The following is a 21,720-nucleotide window of genomic DNA, read 5'->3' as shown; positions in this document are numbered from 1 at the left end:
GCTACAAATACCCCCGAATATTCTACTTTGGTCCGTTTATTGTAATTTGCAGGAATTGACCGAGGAGGAGCTAAATCGAGCCTTAATTGTCCCAATTGTACGCATTCATGGGAGATAAGGAGCCGGAGCTTAGGAATCTTACACTCGGAGGACGCATGAGCTGAGTAAAGGAAGAAACTCAAGTCCTGACGTGCCTATGTAGCTCGATCGAGTGGTTTTACTGCTCGATCGAATGCTTTATACACTCAAGACTGGTCGATCGACCAGTTCAAGGAGTCGATCGAGGAAGTTCAGCAAGCAGTGCTCGATCGAGAGGTTGTCCTGGCTCGATCGAGTGATTTGGCGCTCGATCGAGTGATCTTTCTCCTCGATCGAGGGGGTTTCGTATGCTTTTGGTTTATTTCCACCTAATCTTTTATGGGCTTTTGTAATCAGTCCATAGATTAGGTTTAAGACAATTTCTCAGTATAAGACTGAGGAGAACATCACGTTACTGACATCGCTGGACGACGTACATTTCGACTGCTACTCTTGTTATTGTTCTTTGGATTTCTATTCTCTACATTTGTCACTCAGATTGGGTATTATCAATTTTAATTTAATTCTTAATCGTATTTGCTGTTTTCAATCCTTTTCTCTTTGCTTTATAATTGTTCAATCGACCTCTTAATAGATATTTCACTATGCTTAGTTTTAATTATTTGGTTATTGTGATTGTTAATCCGACGATTATGAGTAGCTAATTTCCCTATGCTAAGACTATAGAGGATCCATGATTTGAAGGGAGAGTAATCGATCTACTAGGTTAATGCCAGTATCGTCTTTGTTGTTTAAATGCTACAAATAACTGTAATTGCCTAATTGAGTCGACGCAATTAGACCCTTATTCTTGGTGGACCTTGACCTGGACCGAAAGGTTGGAAGAGGCAGACTAGTAGCGAACAATAGAGTATTGCAGCGAGGGCGAAAGTTAAACTGTTTACACTTTAGGGTGAATTAAGGACCGAAGGGCGACGTTCGCTACCCCTTAGATCGTCTTTGCATTGATCCGGGAGCCGTTACTCGACCGGATAATTATGGTGAACCGTTTGTCTTAGCTATTTCTTTTATCCTGTTAAACTCCTTCTTTTCATTTCTCTTTCCTTACTCTCTTAGTTTAGAAATCACATTTTATAACCCCCAAATTGGTTACTTAGACGAACTTAAATTCAAATAACGATTCCTACCTCTCTGTGGATTCGACCCGACTTCCCTAGCTATATTAGTTAGTTAGAACCAGTTGGTTATTTTTGACAGGTACGCGACAGACGTGTCAAATTTTGGCGCCGTTGCCGGGGAGGTGGCGCATATTTGTTGCTTTAATTAAGTTTGTCTCTCGTCTCAAGGAATTCATTCCTTGAGGCTGATCTCATTTTCTTTGCGAAGCTTTGATTAGTTTTGCAGGTTAGTAGCCTATTTGCCAAGATGCCTACGATTACAGAGCATACAGAGCCATGTGGTAGATGCGGCGAGGAAGGGCATGACCTTTACGAATGCACGGCAGGTGTAGAGCGTGCCCTTGCATATAAGAAGTTCAAGCAGGGAGTTCCTTTCTCCCAGCTATATGACGAGATAAAGAGCGTTTCTACCCCTTCTACGCCCGTACCACGACCGGTCTCTCCCTCTGCAAGAGAAGAAATTGCCGAGTTGAAATCCATTATGATGAGTATGTCACAAAAATCTGATACGGTTATATCGGAGTTGAAAGAGCAAGTCGCGCAGTTGACACACGCGACGGATCAAGCCAAGTTTCTCCCAATTTGCGATCCAGCCAGTGCAATGAACTTTCAAAGTGACCCTCCTCATGAAGAAGACGAGGTTTTGGCAGCTAATGATGACTCGGGCGATGATCTAGACGAGTTTTTGCGGGAAATACTTGTCACTGCGTGTCATGCGATAACCACTCGATCGAGCAACTCATCTACTCGATCGAGCGGTTCTAATCATCCAGTCACTCGATCGAGTGACAATGGCGGTCGATCGAGAAGTACGAAACTCCAAGTTGGTCGATCGAGTAAATATCTTTGAAGAAAACACTCGATCGAGTGTCAAGACAGTCGATCGAATGAAATTGAAGAAGAAAGCTGGTCGATCGACCGGTAAAAAAAGTATTCGACCCGATCTTTGTAAGTGGCGAGAATCCTAATTTATTATCTAATACCGCCACCGTGTCATCTTCCCCTGCTGTGGAGACGTCACGAATTGATAAGGGTAAAGGAAAGGTTGCGGGACCGCTCATCGCCACCAGGGTACCCTTCCCGAGTCGTCTGAAGGACGCAAGGATCGAGCAACAGTATGGTAAGTTTGTGGACATCGTGAAGAACCTTCAGGTAACTGTCCCTTTTTCTGAACTTGTTACTCAGGTACCCACTTACGCCAAGTTTATGAAAGATATCGTGACGCGTAAGAGAAATTTGAGCGAATTTGAGACGATTTCATTTATGGAAGAGTCTAGTAACTATTTGTTAAATAAGGCCCCTCCAAAAATGAAAGACCCAGGCAGCTTTTCTATTACCTGTGTCATAGGCAATATGGTTATTGATAAGGCCCTCTGTGATTTAGGTGCCGTGTCGGTGTCATGCCCCTTCTGTCTGCAAGAAATTGAAGATGAGTCACTTCAAGGTGACTAACATTACCCTACGGATGGGTGATAGATCTGTTAGGAGACCTTTAGGTGTCTTGGAGGATGTGCTGTGAAAATAGGCAAGCTTTACATCCCATAGATTTCATTGTTTTGGATATAGGCGAGGACACCGGACCCAAATTATTTTAGGAAGACTGTTCCTTTGTACAAAATGGGCCGTTATTGATGTTAGACAAGGGCGTCGACTCTTGCGATAGGGGATGACGCTATCACATTCATTTGCCCATATTTAGCCCACCCAATGATAGAGGACACTTGTTATTCGGTCGATATCATTGATGAGTCTATTTATGACTTCTGGTCGGGTTCTTTTATGAAGGACCCACCGGAAGCTCTCATGCTTTTGATGAGTGTGCGAGATAGCCCGAGAGGACGATGACGCTGCATTGGATTTGCTTGTTGATGATTTAGATGAGCATGAGGAGAGCGGTGGAACAAATGATCGGCCTCTTTGCTCCATTGAGGTAAAAGTATCGGAACGTAAGCCTCTCCCATCTCATCTTAAATATGCCTTTCTAGACGATACGAGAAGCGAGATCCAGTCATTCTTAGTGCCAAGCTTAGTGATGATCACCACTTCTTTGTTAGTCAGTACTTAAGAAAAACAGGAAAGCAATGGGCTATTCACTGGATGATATCACGGGGATTAGTCCCGATATTTGTATGCACAGGATAGAGCGGAGGAGGATCACAAACCTTGCGACGGGGTCAGCGTCGGCTGAACCGAGAAGATGCGAGGATGTTGTGATGGCTGAGGTAATGAAGGCTGCTGGATGCGGTATTATTTATTCTGTAGGTAATTCTAGATGGGTAAGCCCGTCGGGTAGTCCCGAAGAAAGGAGGGACAACCGTAGTTAAGAATGAGAAGAATGAATTAATACCTACCCGAGTAGTGACTGGTTGGCGGATGTGCATAGACTACGACATTGAATGCCGCCACTAAGAAAGATCACTTTCCCCTTCCTTTTATTGATCAAATGGTAGAAAGGTTAGCTTCTCATAAATTTTTCTCGCTATTTAGATGGGTATTCGGGGTTCTTTCGGATCCCTATCCACCCGACGATCGGGCCAAGACTACATTTACCTGTCCTAAGGGCGTTTTTGCGTATCGCAGAATGCCTTTTGGTTTGTGCAATGCCCCTGCCACCTTCCAAAGGTGTATGATGGGGATATTTTCAGAGTATATTGAGTCTATCATGGAAGTTTTTATGGATGACTTTAGTGTATATGGAAGTGATTTTTCTAACTGTTTGTCTAACCTTGGGAAGGTGTTGCAGCGCTGTATTGAGGTTAATCTTGTCTTTGAATCGGGAGAAGTGCCACTTTATGGTCAACGAGGGAGTTGTCTTAGGGCACTTAGTTTCTGATAGGGGAATAGAAGTTGATAAAGCAAAGGTGGAAGTGATTCAGCAATTACCACCTCCTGTTAATGTTAAGGGGGTGAGGAGCTTCCTTGGTCACGCTGGCTTTTATCGCCGGTTTATCAAGGATTTCTCCAAAATTGCTAAACCACTTACACAGCTGTTGCTTAAGGATGCCCCTTTTGTGTTTATGCGACGCTTGTCTTTACGCTTTTAACGGGTTAAAGCGGGCCTTAATCTCCGCGCCGATCATACGCCCCCAACCGGGACTTGCCGTTTGAGATCATGTGTGACGCGAGTGACTATGCACTAGGAGCGATGCTTGGCCAGAGGAAAGACAAAGCCTTGAATGCTATTTACTATGCGAGCCGAACTCTGGATGAGGCTCAAGTGAAGTACACTACCACTGAGAAGGAGCTGTTAGCTGTAGTTTATGCCTTAGAGAAGTTTCGTACTTATTTAGTAGGGTCAGAAGTCACTGTTTTTACTGACCATGCAGCTTTGAGGCATCTCCTTGCTAAGAAGGAGGCTAAACCGCGGCTACTGAGATGGATATTAATCTATTTATTTGTTGCTTTAATTCTTGTTTCTCTCCATATTAATTTCTGCCCCAATTCATCTTATGCATAATTATTGTTATTTCAATATGTCTCTAATTAGTATCTTCATTATTATTATTATTGTTGACATCACTGGTAATATGAGTAGCTAAATTCTTTCATGTCGGGATTAGGGAATCCATGGTAGGATTTTGACGATGTAGCGAATAGACTAGATTGTTTACTTGTGAGAAACTGTACCCATGGCAATTTAACTATAATATCGACTTAGTTGAGTGCACGCTTCTAAGTTACCTTTAAACTGGTAAAATTTACTCCTAGATCGGAAGATTGGATTAAATAGACCTGCTATGAACAGTAGACTACCCTGACGAGAACGGAAGTTAAGTTAGTGGAAATCTAGGATAGAAAGTGGACCGGAAGGACCTTTCCTGTATCCGTCTCACAGTAGATTATCTAGGCTATTTGCGGCTGAGTCGATAGACTACCATGGTGAACCGAAATCCTGACATGTTTTCTCTCATTTGGTTATCTTTATCATATTTTCTACCTTTTATTGCTCTTTCTTTACTACTCTTTCCTTTAATCTTTAATTAGTTTAGAAAACCAAAATCAAAACCCCCATTTGTGACCAAATAGACAGACCCTTAACAGATATCTTGCCTCCCTGTGGAGATCGACCCTGCTTATCACTAGCTTCTTTGTTAGTTTTAATTAGGTTGATTTTTGGTACAAAACGACAGTATCAAGGTCTAAGAGGATGGTGGAGTCAATCAGGTAAGACGGAGGCTCAAGTCTAAGTCCACCACTCTCTCATACTCGGCCAAATGGCCAATCACAGGTAGGTGCTCGGGATCGGGAAGCACCATCCACATGGATCCTCTCACTCTCCACGCATACGACCCATTACTAACTTCCTAAGCCACCAAATATAACACCAATACTTCTCATCCATCGTAGGGGCGGCCTCAAACAACTCGGTACCCGTCGGAGGTGGAGCCTCAAAGTCAGTCAGCCTCTGAGCCAAGCGGGTCACTATGGCCCCACACGAGATATGACGGTTCAGAGACCGCGCCATATGGTCCAAATTAGAGCATACAACCCCGGGAGCACTATAGTAAAAAGGCTTACCCCGACGAATGTTAAGGTAAGACATCAACAACATGACCTCATGAGAATTCAGCTTACTCAGATCCTCCCTTGTGAACAAAAGGCAAGTCATCATCCTAAGAAATATACGGAGGGATACTTGTTGAACGTCATTGATCAACATGGCACTAGCACTAGGAACGGGTCGGCCAGTCAGGTAGTGTAGGTAGTGGGGTGCCCCACTGTTCTTTGCCACATCACTAATATATCCCTCCTTCTCCGCCTCTAGACCAAGGTGACCGGCGAACTCATCAAGGGTTAATCATGGTCCTCATTTGTGAGGTGAAAAGAGACAGTTTTCCCCTTCACATCATACACAAAGGAGCTCAAAAACTCTAAGGTCAGGTACGGGTAGGACTTCTTGCGCAAGTGGTAAAGTCCCTCCATCCCCAAGATCTCAAAGATATGCACTATATCCCCCTTAACACCCAAGGTCTCTAAGATGTCGGGGTTCACACACCGTATCGGTCTCATGGTCCGACTCATCAAAGCCACAAAAGCATTACGCTGCTTAAAGTCAGAGAAGATTGCCGATGGATATTCTTTCACAGTAGGAACAACGGGTTCTTGGCTAGATTGACCCGTTTCCAAATGAACATTGGCACGAGTCCGCTTCTTAGCTGGGGCTCTTGTTTTCGGCATGCTTTGCAAAAGATGAATTTTTTAACAAGGGTATTTCCAAAATTTTTGACATAACACGAACTGTTTTTTCGAATTATACCTTTTAAGACGAAGTTTTAAACGGATTTTTCTCACAAAACACAAAGCATGCTAACCAAAAGGAGCATTTTGACAATTAACAAACTCTTAAGGAAGCATCCTAAGGCAATCTAAGGAACCAAAAATCAAACTTGGAGCAAACCCTAGAATAATTTTGCAACATAAGGTGAGCAATTTCAAGCATAAAAATCGTTTTAGGGGATGCATAGGCGATGTTTAAGAGCAATTAGAACCCAAAATATCAAAATAGAAACATCAAATTCGGATTATAAAAGCTAGGGATTCGATATTTTAAATAATTTCTATCATAAATTGATAACAAGTTGAAGGAATTGATTAAATACTTTACCTTGATTGAGGTTTTGAACAAGCAAGAATGAAATCCACAAGCAATTACCACCAAGAATCACCCAAGTGTTTTAAGAGAGGAAGAGTTTTGAAGGTTTATGAGGAGGATAATGAGTTATGAGGCGGAAATAAAAGAAGAAGAGGAGTTATAGGGTTTAACGGTTTTTTCCCATGGTACCCTCGAACTTTGACAGATTACACATGGTACCCTTCATTTTAAGTTTCTACATATGGTACCCCTGTATTTACCTTTTTCCTTCCCAAAATATCTTTTATCAAACTTCCGTCATCACTCAGTTACTTATCTCACTAATAACCCTCTTTTTTTTAATTTAATAAACTAATTCCTCATATTATATACACTAAACTAACTTTAGCATCTAAATCCCCAACCACCCACTATCATCATCTTCATCTTAATTTGCCACACCGCCCCCACCCTTGTTGACCACGATGGTACCACCACGACGGTACCACCACGACGGCGCCACCATACCAGTCCCACCACTGCCGCCTCTCTCCTATTCCCTCCCACCAATCCATACCCCCCACGTCCCTCCTCCCTCTATGCCGCCCACCCCACAACGGCGTCACCATACTAGTCCCACCACGTCGACGCAACCACACTAACGCCAAACCTAGTTGATTACAAATTCAAGATCACATTCATAATTTTCTTTTTCATTTTGTAAGTATTCAATTGTTTTATTTGAGATTTGGGGTTTTAGGGTTTGTGTTGGTTGTTGGGTTAAGGGACGACGTGGTGGGAGGGGCGGCGGTGGGGGGGAGGGGGAGCGTGGTGTTGCGAGGTGGGTGGCACATAAGGAGGAGGGACGGTGGGGAGTACGAATTAGTGGGAGGGAAAGAGGAGAGAGGTGGCAATGGTGGGACTAGTATGGTGGCGCCGGTGTGGTGGCGTCGGCGTTGGCGTTGTGGTGGTGTTGTGGCCAATGAGGGTGGGGGAGGTGTCGGCAGTTAAGGAGAAGATGGTGATAGTGGGTGGTTTGAGTATTTAGATATTAGAGTTAGTTTAATGAATAATATGAGTGATTAGTGTATTAAATAACAAAAAAGAATGGGTCATTAGTCAAATAAGTAACAGAGTAATGACAGAATTTTATCAAAGGGTATTCTGGGAAGGAAAAAGGTAAATACAGGGGTACCATATGTAGAAACTTAAAATGAGGGGTACCATGTGTAATCTGTCAAAGTTCGAGGGTACCATGGGAAATTTCCGTTTTTAGAATAACCCGAGCTGAGTCGCGATAAAAGGATACTCGGTCGAGTATCGAGTATACTCGGTCGAGTATGGACTACTCGGTCGAGTACTTGGTCTGCTCGGTCGAGTATCCAAAGATCAGTAGCACATACAATCTGTCATTCTGGATACTCGGTCGAGTGCCTCTTTACTCGGCCGAGTGTGACCTACTCGGTCGAGTATAAACTCTACTTGGCCGAGTTCAACGGAACAGGAACGCAGTTTCAATTTATCGACCTGCAAAACAAATAACGACGTTCGGAATCTCACATATTGGAGCTCGTCACCATTAGGCCCTAACTCTTGATTAATTAGGGAAATCCGTTGAACACTATGATTTTGAAATTATGGTATGGTGGCTGTTTTGAAAAGGGCGGTGAAGATCTAGTCTTTATGGGTAATACATTCGGAATTATTGGTATAGACTAAATAAGATGTTGTGGCTTACATTAGTTGAGGAAGCATTTGATTAACAGCAAGGTGAACTCTTCATTTATGAAGAGCAAAGAGAGGCAGTATAAAAAGGGGAGAGGAGAGATTGAGATTTTATATAAGTTTAAAAAAACACCAATTCTCAATTTAGACGGACAGTATTTATCTAAAGTTTAAACGGGTCAAATTCACACTTTAGACGGACAACAAGTGGAATGTCACCACTCTATCTTATTATGTAAATGGTGACATATTTTACCCGCCTACACTTTAAACGGATATACCGTCTAAAGTGAGACTAATTGTTAAAAAAAGGTAAGGGAAACAGAGATATGGAATGCATATGGAAGGGATGAAGTAAAAAAAAAACAAAAAAATGGCCCCATCGCAAAGATTACCTGTTGCATCAGGTAAAAAAGAAGCGGATTTTGTTATAAAGGAGGGAATGCATTAGTTGATAATATTCATAGTTAATTCATAGTACATAGTATTCTGAGAAGGACATTCATAGTTCAGAGTATTACCATTAAATAACCCTAATTATTATGTGCGGCCATTTTATAATGCGACAAAGGATACATTCTCTCTCATAGTATAATGCTCTCTCCTATTCACTCATTTCTTCTCCTTCAATTTTACACAAAAAAAAAATGATTTTGGATCATACAAAATACTCTACCCCACATACAATTGAATTTGGACCACACAAAACCTTTCAGAAAAGGAAAGAGTGAAGAAAATCCGACTATTATAAAAACAGAAAAAGGAAAGAAATGAGTGAATATGATGAAGTATTTTTTTTTTTAAAACCAAAAGATGTTAGTTGGGCCATGAGTTTTAAAACGTTTAGGCTCTGTTTTGGTAAAACTGACTGAAAAGGTACCTGAAACCTGAAAAAGTACCTGAAACCTGATAAGGTGACTGAAATTAAAAAGGCACATGAAAAGCTAATTAAAATTGAAACGATAAGGTCACGATTAATTGTAAAGTGTTTGGTAAAACTAACTAAAAATGTAATCGATTTTTGTAAAATGACATAAAAGGACAATTAATAATATACTAAATTAATTTAAATAAATGGTAAATATGTAAAGTATAACATTTCAGCTACCTGAAACTTTAAAAAGCTACCTTCAATAGCTTTTTATTTCGTCTGACTGAAAAATCGTTTTCTGACCAAATCACTTTACCAAACAACACTAGAAAAACAACTACCTAAAATATTAATCAACCTGATTCACTACCAAAATATTACCAAATCGATTACTTGGGTCAAATCAACTACTAAACCAAACATAGCCTTATTCCCCTTATTTCCACAATAGATTAGAAAACACAACCGAAAATGGTGTAATCTCATTAGTCAAGACAGTCATCCCTCTTATCTTGCTCACACAATAAAAAATAAAAAGAGGACAAAAGCAGGTCCAGAAAGAGCAGTAAATAAAATCGTAGTGGTCTGCTTCGGATCTAACAATGTCGACTGATCCAATGAATCACCGAAGTTCTCCAAGATTTACTAATCTCACTGGAAATGCTAACTCGACTGTCTGTCAGAATTCCGTTATTAAACAGACTAATAATAATAATAACTCCAAGAAAACTAGGAGCAGTAAAGCTTCTTGCCTTTCCTTCTTCATTGGTGATCCTATTCCTGATGAAGAAGCTCGCCTTCGATGGCCGTATCGCTACCAGAACAAGGTACATTGCCCTTTTGGAGTCTCTCTCTTTTTTTTTTTTCTTTTTTTCTTTTTTTTCTTTTTAATTGTAATTTTGGTTGGATACTGGATTTTATCTGTCGCGTGTTTTCTTTCTTTTTTATCTGTTTCGTGGTAGCAATCATTCGATGCACTTCTCGACCCGAACCCTCTTTAGTTGGCATTGTTCTTGCTGAAGTGTTGTAAATGCATGTAGTTTTTGCATTTATATATCTTCACTTTTCATTGTCCAAAATATAATTTTATGAATAATCTTCATCTTCTCATAACTAAGATCAATATTTTAATATCATATCATCATTTTTTATAATCTTTTATATATTTATGGTCATAGTTGTAAAGGGGAAAAAAATAGGTATCATTGCGGTTGTAGCTCCGGTGAACAGGAAAGGCTATTTGATAGCATTAAGTCCCCCTTAAGACGGTCACTTTCGTCTTAAGCTTAAGACCAAGTAAATGTGACCCGTTTACAGTAAAATGTAACAATTTTTTTGATAAAAATTTTCTAAGCTGTAACATTTTGTCGTTAAAATGGCGACATTTTGCCCCGTCTACAATGTGGACGAAAAGTACTCATCTACAATGAGAATTTGCGATTTGGTAGAAGGTTAAGAATATTGCTATTGCTAGTTAGCTTAGCTTGTTCCTATCAAACTAATGGACGTCATCATTTGTTCTTAATTAACGTTTCCGCTATAGAGGATGATCTAATGTCGTTCTGATTTTGCAGCGACAAAGAAAAAATGGTGGGAATTCAACCGCAGTGTAAGTGACCATCTGTCATTTTCATGTTAGTGTAATGTTTGATTTATTTTTCATTTCTAAATGGATGGAAAAATCACTGTTCTTTTGGCCTTGGAATATAATGGAATAAATCAAGTTGGCTCATTAGATTTTATCTGCGTTTTCAACTGAGTGGTAAAGCTGTGTACATATGACCCACCGGTGCACTTGAGGCGCTGGCGACCTGGGTAACTGCTATTGACTTTTATTTGGCAGTAGACCTGAATGCCTTCGTACTTTTCGCTGTTCTGATTTTGATTCAACCAGCATACTTTTGTTGTTTTAGTGATGATGATGAAGACGAGTTGGTTTTGGATGTAAGATGCCATTATTCTCAAGCCAAGATTTTGAAGTGTGTTTTTGACATTGGCGACTGCGCATATGTAAAAGTTAGTGTTTCCTTCTCCTGTCATATTATGTACATCATCTTTTGTGCCTACTATTGGTTTCAGTAAACATTAAGGTTTTGAGTAGGCACAATATCATATAATGATTATCATTGACATTTATATTATTAAGTTGTATTTGTTTTAGCCCATCACAGCTGATAATATGTTTAAAGTTTAAGCTTGGCTCTTCCATGTGAAGTGTGAACCATAAGAGCAAGAATATATTTGTCACTGCTCTCATAAAAACAAGTAAATCCTTATATATGGACTTGCATCTCAAGCCTTTTGTGGCTTTTGGGTCTTGCAATCACTTAATAGGTATGTAGAAGATACATAGATTCTTGTGGACAACAAACTAAGGATCTTTGATAGTGGTCTTATCTTAGGTGATGAGATATAAGAACAAAAAGAATTGAGAGAAAGGAGAGCGCTAGGAAAATATGATGAAGCCCTATGCATGATTGCATGCATTGTGAAATTTTATGAGTAGTTTTTCGGGCAAACATACTTAGGTAGCCTTTACGTTCGTGTTCCTACTGGAGCTGGGGAGGGGGAGGGATACAAATTTCCTTGTTTGGTTAGCAAATGGTACCGGAGGCAAATGGGGGGGGGGGGGGGGGGATGGAGGTGTCCATTTTCCCTCCTTTTCCTCCTCCAAAAAAAATCAAAATTCCTCCTCAACATATGAAAGATCTGGGAAAAAAAATCTACCTTACTCCATTCCCTCTCCGCTCCCCTCCCTTTCTCTTCTTACATGCTAGCTGAAGCAGCTGTTAAATTTAGCTATCCAAGCTCTATAGACACCGACTTACGCATGACATTGCAATGCTTCCTGTCATCGCGTGTAGTCTATTGAAAACTTTCTGAGGTCACTCCTTCTCAAGACTACTCCCAACAAACATGATTGAAAATGATGTTTCTATGTAATGGTCTTCAAGTAGGGGAGAGGTGAATTTGTTTCTATGTAATGGTCTTCAAGTGGGGTATTATGCTTCTAGTAGGGGTTAACCAAAACGTGAGGTGTACGCCTTGGTGCCACTTTCTATCAATACCATTTATATATGCTTAATGACTACCTGACAAATTGTAACTTTCCAGTTCTTTTTCTATAACTCCTCCGTTGTGTGGCCAATGGTTATTTATGTCATGTAGGGTGAATCGAGGAAGAAGAACTTTGTTGGCAAAATTGTCGAGTTCTTTAAAACCATGGATGACGAGGATTATTTTCGTGTTCAATGGTTTTATAGAGCTGAAGATACTGTAAGGACAAGATCTTCTCAGTGGTTTGATTCAATTTTCTTAACTTTCTTGTTTTAATGTATTAGAGTGAAATCATTAAAAGCAGAGAGCTAAGAAAAAATAAAGGAAGAGGGCTAAGAAACAAAGGTTTGTAGGCCTTGTTTGATTTGCTTTTGCTCTATTTCAGGTTATAGGAGATGAAGCAAAGCCTCATGACGAAAAACGATTGTTCCTTTCGGATGTTATGAACGATAACCCGATAGATTGCCTTGTGTCAAAAGTCAAGATCATACAAGTACCTGCTAGTGTATGACATTGAATACTTCATAGATTGCATTACTTAATTTCTTTGTTTGTCTACACTTTCTTCTTGTGTTTGACAAACGCCTTAGTGCTGATGTCTGCTTTTTTCCTTTGAGCTTTTGCAGGTAGACTTAAAACCGAAATCTCTTTCCGGCTTTGACTTCTACTATGACATGAAATACTTGGTCGATTATACAACTTTTTCTACAGTTATTGATGGTATGTTGGGAAGCTCAACTGTGACATGAAATATGTTGGGGAATTTTTCCTGCAGGTGTTTTTGTAACTATTAAAACAGTACACATGTTTACTGTCGACACTTTTTAGTCAAGATGACTAATTGTATCGACATACATGAGTGATCAGTTGCCACTTTAGCAGGTCGTGTTTCCCCTAGATTAAAAACTTGGTCTGTTTTCTTTATAAACAATAAAGAGAAAAAAAAAATCCGCCCTTGGCCCCTGTTAAGGAGATTCAGATCATTTTTTACTGTGACTTGTGTGCTATAGTCTTTACGAGTCTTTGTAGTTTTATTCTATGGACCATTATATAATATATTTAGAAGAGGGACTCAATATTTATCATTTAAGTGCCAAGTGCATTCTCAAGTATCAGTGTCTGATTTTGTTAAATGGTTGGTTGCAGATGGAGTTGGCTTATCATCGTGTGATAGCATTAAAAAAATTCAGGAAGATTGTCTCAGTCCTAATTTCTGGAACTTTTCTAGCCCAAAGTTACATAAAGCTGAGATGGCATTATTAGATTTGTACTCAGGTTGTGGTGGAATGTCAACTGGATTATGCCTTGGGGCTAAACTTTCAGGCATTCATTTAGTTACAGTGAGTTATTGTGTTCATGTAATATTGTTTTTGATATGTTTGGTTCAATATTGCCTTTATTATTGATAGGTTGTGTGACTTTTGACTTTTTATAGAAATGGGCTCTTGACATCAATAAATCTGCCTGTGAGAGCTTGAGATTGAATCACCCGAATGCACAAGTGAGTTGGCCATGCTCTGTGTCAGACTAGAGATATATCTACAATGCAACTGGCTGAGTGACATAACATGTTTTTTCTTTTCAGATAAGGAATGAACCTGCGGAAGATTTCCTTCACTTGTTAAAAGAATGGGATAAACTTTGTAAACGGTATGCTGGTGAAGCAGGAAATAAGACAAGATCTTCATCTAGGACCCAGATAAAGTCAAAATCGCAAATGCAGTCTAGGAGTAAAAAAAGGAACTCGTCTGATGAATATGAGGTCGCCAGTCTTGTTGATATTTGCTATGGTGACCCTAATGGAAATGGTGATAGTGGACTTCATTTTAAGGTAGGCTAAAAGACTGTCTTGGCATATCAAATAGAATAGGATATTTGAAAGGAAGGTATATAACTTGTATCCAGGCATCTAGCTCCATTGGAGTAATCATATAGAATGTAGGCCAAAATAATTATTTAGGGAAATCAAAGGCAATTTGCCATCTCATTTGGTAGCATCTCTTCAAATTAAACCTTAAAGGCACTTTCTTCTATTTTACTCCCTCATCCCATACTGATAGTCCTGCTTGACTTTGGTGGTCAACTGTCAAGTGATGTCAATTTTGAATATTAGTTTTTCCAAATATATGTAAAGATAAATTGTAACGTTTCTAAAACATTGTAACAATTTAAATTGTGCGAAAATGTTGGTCATAATCAGATATTGTTTGACCACCAACGGCAGATGGGGAGTGGGAAACAAAATTTAGAATGTATAGAATACTATTTAGGGTTTGAGTATTATGTTGGCTTTGTGGTGCTGACGCTTAAGTGAACCATCTCTATGTAATTTTAGGTGCGTTGGGATGGTTATGGGCCAAGTGATGACACATGGGAGCTAATAGAAGGACTCAGGTATGCAGGTTTTAACGGAATTATTATTAGAGTACTTTTCCTCAGCTACCTGTTTATTTGTAACGCTTAGCTTACTGATACATGTTCTTGTTAGTAACTGCCAGGAGCGTGTACAAGAATTTGTGCTAAAAGGATATAAAAATGGACTATTGCCACGCCCGGTATGAGGTTATGATGAAATTTTTCACTAAATGCTAGTTTGCTCATTAAATAATCTATAGTAATATGCTTCTTCCTTTGTTTTTTTTCTCCAGGGGGATGTCGATGTGATTTGTGGTGGTCCACCATGCCAGGGGATTAGTGGCTATAACCGTTTCAGGAATGTTGATAACCCGTTAGATGATGACAGAAATCGCCAAATTGTGGTCTTTATGGATATTGTGGAGTTTCTCCGGCCATCTTATGTACTCATGGAAAATGTTTGTGACATTTTGAGGTTCGCTAATGCTCAGCTTGCAAGATATGCAATTGGTAGATTGGTTCTTTTAAAGTATCAAGCAAGTCTTGGAATCATGGCTGCTGGGTGTTACGGCCTTCCGCAATTCCGTTTACGCGTTTTCTTATGGGGAGCTCATCCTAATGAGGCAAGTAACCCATTCCCTTTTCATATCGTAACAGTTTACACTTTTCTATTTTGACATGAACTCGGATTAAGATTGCTTGACACTTAGAAGTATTAGATGTGTGTATCTTTGTGCTCCAAAAGATTATGTATTGAAGGTTGATGTGAAAGAACTCTGGGAGATCGATGAGGCTTGATCTACTTAGCTTATTGTCATCGTAGTGTCGTTACATTTTTCAAAGTATGGGGCCATGCTGCCAAAGACTCACCTTCTCCAACAGTCCAACGTTGGAACATGATGCAATAAATCAAACCGACTTACTAAACCGTGGATGCTTATTGAGCCCTGCAGCAGCTTATTATCTATCCATTTTACATACAATTTTCATTTCTATTCATTTAAAAAAAACCTCTTGTCTCTGTTTTTACCACATGCCTAGGCTGCGTTTAAGTTTAGTTTAAGAAGACGTGCCTTGGGCGCTCTTATGCTAAAGGCTCCAAGTCATCTCTGTTTTGTGCACAAGGTGCCACAAGCAATACAGCCTTCTAGAAGGTCAATATCGTTTTCTTGTAATTCTTCTATCCTACCCTTCCTGTTACCTCATTCTCCTTATCTTCCATGTGAGCCTTCTTTAAAGTCCAAAAAGGGTATTGTTGCACCAACATTTATTTAAAACACAAATTTGTCTAGAAAGTGGTGTGCCTTATGGGATGGAGGCGCACACCTTCATTATGCGTCTTGCCCCTTGTCGTCAGAGGCCTTCCTTGCTTAACTGCACCTTGTTCCTTTTAAAACTAAGCGTACAACCGCCCACCTGCCATTGGGGCACTAGGGCTAAAAATGTTACTGTTATTGTTGAGCATTTTGAATGTAACAGTGCCATCCCAAGAGACACTTTTCTTTGCTTCTCATTTGTAAGGAAATAAGGAAAGTACCCTAGATTGTCATCTGTAGTTAAATAAATGTCATCATCCCATTTGATCACCTTTTGAGATTGCATCTAGTGATTGATGGCTATATGGAAATGTTCCTATATTAACTTGGGAGAACCAAAAAGTATAAGTGATCAATCTTTTTAGGCATAAGGAGTGACATTTGAATATTGCTTGTACCCTACAGAGATTACCACAATTTCCTCTTCCAACACATGATGTGGTGTTGAGGTACGGTGCACCATCAAAATTTGAGGTAATTAATCTTATTTATAGATCTACATGACGAAGCTTTACTATATGTCTATAGATTCTCCTTTTTAATGTTAGCGTACCTTTTAATGTCTTAAGTCTTACATGCACACAGCGCAACGTTGTTGCTTATGATGAAGATCAATCACGAAACCTTGAAAAAGCCCTTGTTCTTGAAGATGCTATTTCTGATCTTCCACCAGTAATGCCTCTATCAACCTTCTATGTCAACCTTTTTGTTTGTTGGATACTTCTCAACTCTTGTATGCTTATTAAGTTGACTCTTTGTAGGTGACAAACTATGAAGGTCGGGTAGAAATGTCGTATAGAAAGCCCCCACAGACTGAGTTTCAAAAATATATTAGAGCAGATAAATGTGGTAAGTTTATCCGTGAATGAGTTACTTAGTAAGAATTTAAATTTGTTTATATATCGTTAACATTTTTCATTTGTTTATCTCTCCCTCGTACTTGTTAAAATAATGTATTCTTAAGAATCTTGACAACTTTAAAATACATTGGAGTAGACCTGTCAAACGGGTCAGGCGGGTCGGGTCATACGGGTCGGGTCAGAATACGGGTCGGGTCGAATACGGGTCGGGCCAGATACGGGTCGAGTCAGATACGGGTTGGGTTATACGGGTCACGGGTCGGGTTAGGGTTAGAATACGGGTCAAGAAATAATTTCAAACGTCTTTTTTAAATGATTTTTTTAATTTAAAAAATATTTTTTTAAAATGTAAATCATATTTAAAATTAATATTTTAATCATATTCAACGTTTACATTAATTATATTGACATAATTATTAAAATAAAGTTTTTTTAATAATTACTTTATTATTAAATATTATAAAAGTTATATAAAATTAACTTTTTAGTTGTTTTTGTAATTTTAAGTAATAAAAAAAATACTTTTTTAACTATTTTTTTAAATATAATATTTTAATATTAATATTTTAATAAAATTCTTGATTTACCTTTGACCCAACGGGTCGACCCGTTCGGGTCGGGTCTCGACCCTAAAATAACGGGTCATTTCGGGTTCGGGTCGAAAAAAACGGGTTTGTAACCCTAAAAACGGGTCGGGTTGGGTCGGGTTTACGGGTCGGGTCGAATTTTGACAGGTCTACATTGGAGTGATTACTGGAATCATACACAGATTTGCAATTCTATATTGGTAGGAAGAGATTTAGATAAGAAAGAGGAATTTAGAATGCTTTTACCAGTCATTGATGTCTTAAATAATCATTAATTCAAGAACGCAAAAGATTTGTTGCTTAATTGCATGTTAAAAATACCATTGTAAAGTTGTGACAAATAGATATGCAGAAGAAAGAAATCTTTAGGAAAGTTGTGAATTTGTGATAGGAAAAAAAATGGCTGTCATAACTTAGAATTTCCCAATTATTAAATTGGAATTCACTTATTTCTGTTGTTCTGCGATTGTTGTCTATAAGTAGATATCTGCTTGATATTTTCTTTTGTAGAGATGATAGGTACTTCTCGTGGCACCGTACATAGCAGATGTGTTCTCTATGATCATCGACCTGAGCAATTGTCAGAGGATGATTACTTGCGGGTTTCAAAGATTCCGCATAGAAAGGTTATGAATGTTTCTTTCAACTTCTTTCATTATATCTCCCCAGTTCAATCCATGAGTTATTGATTGAGGTATTTTGCAGGGAGCGAATTTCCGTGACTTGCCAGGTCTAATTGTTGGAAAAGACAATGTTGTTCGTAGAGATCCAACATCTGACATAAGATTGCCATCTGGGAGGCAATTGGTAACTTTTTCACTAATCTCTTTGCCTTCACAAGCTCCCGTTATGGAAATTTTTAGGTTCCCTTTCTGTGGGCCTGTCCTTTACTCTGTTTTTAACCTTCCTGCATTCTACCTTAAATGAAGCATAGAATATTCAGCGTGTCTACGGCGTAGTAGTTCCTTTGAGCATGAAAAGTACCCCTACAAATTTCAAAATGTATTTGGGGCGTGACATTAATTTTGAAATTTAATGAAAATGAAAGAGGTTGCTTTGCTCTAATACAATAATTTGTTAACCCTCTAAGAAGAGCTGCCTCCTACACGCACAACCTCGTTAACACTCACATTTTTCTACAATTGAACAGGTTCCTGATTATGCAATAAACTTTACGGAAGGGAAGTCTTTGAGGTACGTATATTCTCATGTTTTACTTAAATCATGTTTAGTAAAAAAAACTGTGAAATACGACTCCAACATAAATTATTTTTTATACCCTAATCAACATTTCGAAAGATACTGCCTTTTATTTTTTTACTTGAACTTACGACCATTTCAAGTTGTTTTGAAAATGTTGCTACAAATTGATTTTCCCATGAGAATTAACAAGTTATTCAGGTCATTTGAGCCGTTTCATACAAAAACTCTATTTTTATGACCACTATACCCCTTCTAATGTCTGTTCATATGTGTATATCATCATACCTGCTTCTCTCCTGCTGCGTCCCTCACTTCTTCTCCTCCTCTCCTGCTTATTTGGTCATCATACAAATTGTTCTTCACCATTTTAGCTTTGGAATTTGTTTGCTGTTGTAGTTTTGGTTTAACTGCTTTTGTTTTTGTCTCCATTAACTCCAATTTTTGGACAAGTTGGGCTCGTAGTTTGGTTGTTTTGTTGATCAAATCAAAATTCATCCAACAAGACTCAAATAAATTAAATCTTACTGAACAGTGCGATAGCAGTTAATGTTCTTTCATTAAGGGAATTGACAATTTTAAAACAGATAGAGATTAGGGCATAGTAAAACCTACTCTGCAAAATAGCATTAGACGATGGTGTTAATTTACTAAGTGGTTGCGCTTCTTTCTATTGTGAAGTAGTCATTCGATGCAGTTCTTCATTGCAATTTTCATCGTGGTCATTCAGAAACTACCTCTTTTTGTTGCTAAGAAGGCTTCATACTTCCGACTCCCTTTATTGTGCAATTTGCGGGAGCCATTGAGGCACTACGATAATGCTGTTATTTTTGCATTAGGTTCTTTTTTGGAATTTCTTAACTAAGTTGAACAAAATTCTAATTTTTTTTTTTTTTGAAGAAAATTCTAATTTAGGTTAATTGCTTAAATGGGCAAACAAAGAGAAAGGAAGATAGAAATAGAGGTGAGGTTAAGAAACATATGATAAACAAGATCTGATTAGGAAAGAACGAGAGAAGGTCAATGTTGTGGGAATTAGCTTAACCAAGAGAACAAAGAGAATGAAGATAGATATGGAAGTGATTAATAAACATAGAATAAATGAAACTGGGTTTTGAAGAAGGCACATAGAGTATTCATGAGGGAGGGGAAAGGATGAGTATAAAGAGACATGTATCAAGCAGAGTATAAATTCCAAAGTGAAATCGGCCGGAGAACTCAAAGAGTGACAGGAGAGTTTGTTTTATTGTCCAGTTTCGATAACAAGGTAACATATTGTTTACAAAAATGTCTTGTTTGGTAGTAGTTTGAGAAAAAGAAAATTATACTCCCTCCAATCCATTCTACCCACTTGACTACTTTGACCCTGTTTTTCTCCATTACTTTTGGGTGTTGAAATTATGTGTTTGTAATGATTATTACAAATATATGTATGTTAATATCATACTTAAAATTTTCATACTTTAGTTTTCTAAGAAAAATGAAGATCAAAATTTGATACGGTTTACTCAAATAGTGATGGGGTAGATTGGATTAGATAGGAGGAGTATTAGGTAGTTGTTCGAAAAAAGTACTTCCTCTATCCATTTTTTAAACGAACGTTCTACTTTTTGTCTTTTGTCTGTTATTTGTGGTCATGTGACTTCTGTCCCCTGCATTTTCCAGCACATATTATTGAGTACCCAATGAAGTAGTCACATAAAAACTGGATGGAGTAAGTTGTAGACTTGTGTGGTGTTTCTGTTACATATAAACCTTTCAAACGTAGGAAATGATAATCATAAACCATCAATTACAACTAGTTCTCAATTGCCTTATGATCTTCAATCCTACATGACAAATTTCTCAGACCATTTGCTCGACTATGGTGGGATGAGACGGTGCCAACATTATTGACAAGGCCAGATCCTCACTGCCAGGTAGCGCCTTTGATGTGTTCTTATTTTACTTAAAAGTACATATCAGTAATACATGGTCTCATTGTGTATTGATTTCTAGGCGATTTTGCATCCCGAACAAGACAGAGTTCTTACCATCCGAGAATATGCAAGATTACAAGGTTTCCCAGACTATTACACATTTTCTGGGAGCGTGAAGGAAAGGTCAGTATAGCATTGCCTCAGTCTGTTATTGTATGTGTAAGAATGTGAATTGCTTTCTCCAATTTCGTGGGTTTTGTTAAATGATGTAATATGTAAATTCCTTGCCCATGCAGGTACTGTCAAGTGGGAAACGCAGTTGCAGTTTCAGTTGCTAGAGCCTTAGGGTATACCATGGCTATGGCTGTCCAAAAGCTGGCTGGCAAGGGCACTCTAATGACTCTCCCGCCCAAGTTCTCTCACACCACAGCAATTGAATATTTTAAGTCTTCGAGTGAAGAGGCCAATGCTTCTTTGGAGAATTCTCCGATGTAAACAAGAACTACACTGTAATTTTTTCGGGTTAAAAGGAGCTGTTGTGCTAGTGTCCTTCGTCGTCTTGACTGTTTGGTATACTTGGTTGAACATTTTTCATGAATACCCCAAATTTGCTGGCAGGTTATTTGGCAAAACCATAGTGTTAATTTGCATAACTTCCATTCATTTGTGCAAGTTAAAGTTACTTACTTTTCCAATTAATTATGAGAAAATTCCTTTTCTAACAGATAATTATGACAAACTAAGAAATATTATTTGTAAACCCACAAGGCTTTATGGCACGCATTAACAAAAAAAAAAAAAACTGAATTTCCAATAAGGAAATCCGAACAAATAATCTTAAAAGTTACAAGACATTATATCAAAAGACCATCTTTGTCATGACTCATGACATAAAGCATAGAACAACGGAATTTATATTCCATTCTCGTATTCAGTATTTATACTATGTTTATCTCCAAATTGATTTTGAGTCTTGACAACAATAAAATGTTCAATAAAAACATCTTTAACTACATTTGTTTCGGTCTGTTTTGTGCCATT

The 21,720-nt window shown here is 38.6% G+C and overlaps 1 protein-coding gene across 2 annotated transcripts; it reads left to right on the top strand.

Moving 5' to 3' along the window:
* The first annotated feature begins 9,823 nt into the window (after positions 1-9,823).
* On the top strand, positions 9,824-21,311 carry LOC141639251 (DNA (cytosine-5)-methyltransferase CMT2-like). 2 transcript variants are annotated; one of them, XM_074448414.1, is made up of 21 exons: positions 9,824-10,212; positions 10,960-10,994; positions 11,299-11,401; positions 12,554-12,661; positions 12,828-12,947; positions 13,069-13,162; positions 13,589-13,782; positions 13,878-13,943; positions 14,028-14,273; positions 14,778-14,836; positions 14,931-14,997; positions 15,091-15,420; positions 16,519-16,587; positions 16,699-16,785; positions 16,875-16,962; positions 18,071-18,186; positions 18,266-18,367; positions 18,711-18,754; positions 20,610-20,679; positions 20,759-20,862; positions 20,976-21,311. In XM_074448414.1, exons 1-21 carry the CDS (start codon positions 9,988-9,990, stop codon positions 21,172-21,174), a joined length of 2,526 nt encoding a protein of 841 aa, XP_074304515.1. In that variant the 5' UTR covers positions 9,824-9,987; the 3' UTR covers positions 21,175-21,311. The 2 variants fall into 2 exon arrangements, with proteins under 2 accessions (XP_074304515.1, XP_074304516.1); XM_074448415.1 differs by having other exon boundaries at positions 9,873-10,212; positions 10,960-11,200.
* Positions 21,312-21,720: the final 409 nt, after the last annotated feature.

Source organism: Silene latifolia, unplaced genomic scaffold (assembly GCF_048544455.1).
Source record: "Silene latifolia isolate original U9 population unplaced genomic scaffold, ASM4854445v1 scaffold_315, whole genome shotgun sequence".
Lineage (NCBI taxonomy): Eukaryota > Viridiplantae > Streptophyta > Magnoliopsida > Caryophyllales > Caryophyllaceae > Silene > Silene latifolia.
This window is presented reverse-complemented; position numbering and strand designations above follow the sequence as displayed.

Excerpts from the sequence above, each read along its gene's own strand:
- LOC141639251 (XM_074448414.1), top strand. The coding sequence starts at position 9,988 with ATGTCGACTGATCCAATGAATCACCGAAGTTCTCCAAGATTTACTAAT. Across the intron at positions 11,402-12,553 it reads GCGACTGCGCATATGTAAAA|GGTGAATCGAGGAAGAAGAA; the intron begins GTTAGTGTTTCC and ends TATGTCATGTAG. Across the intron at positions 13,944-14,027 it reads TGAATCACCCGAATGCACAA|ATAAGGAATGAACCTGCGGA; the intron begins GTGAGTTGGCCA and ends TTTTCTTTTCAG.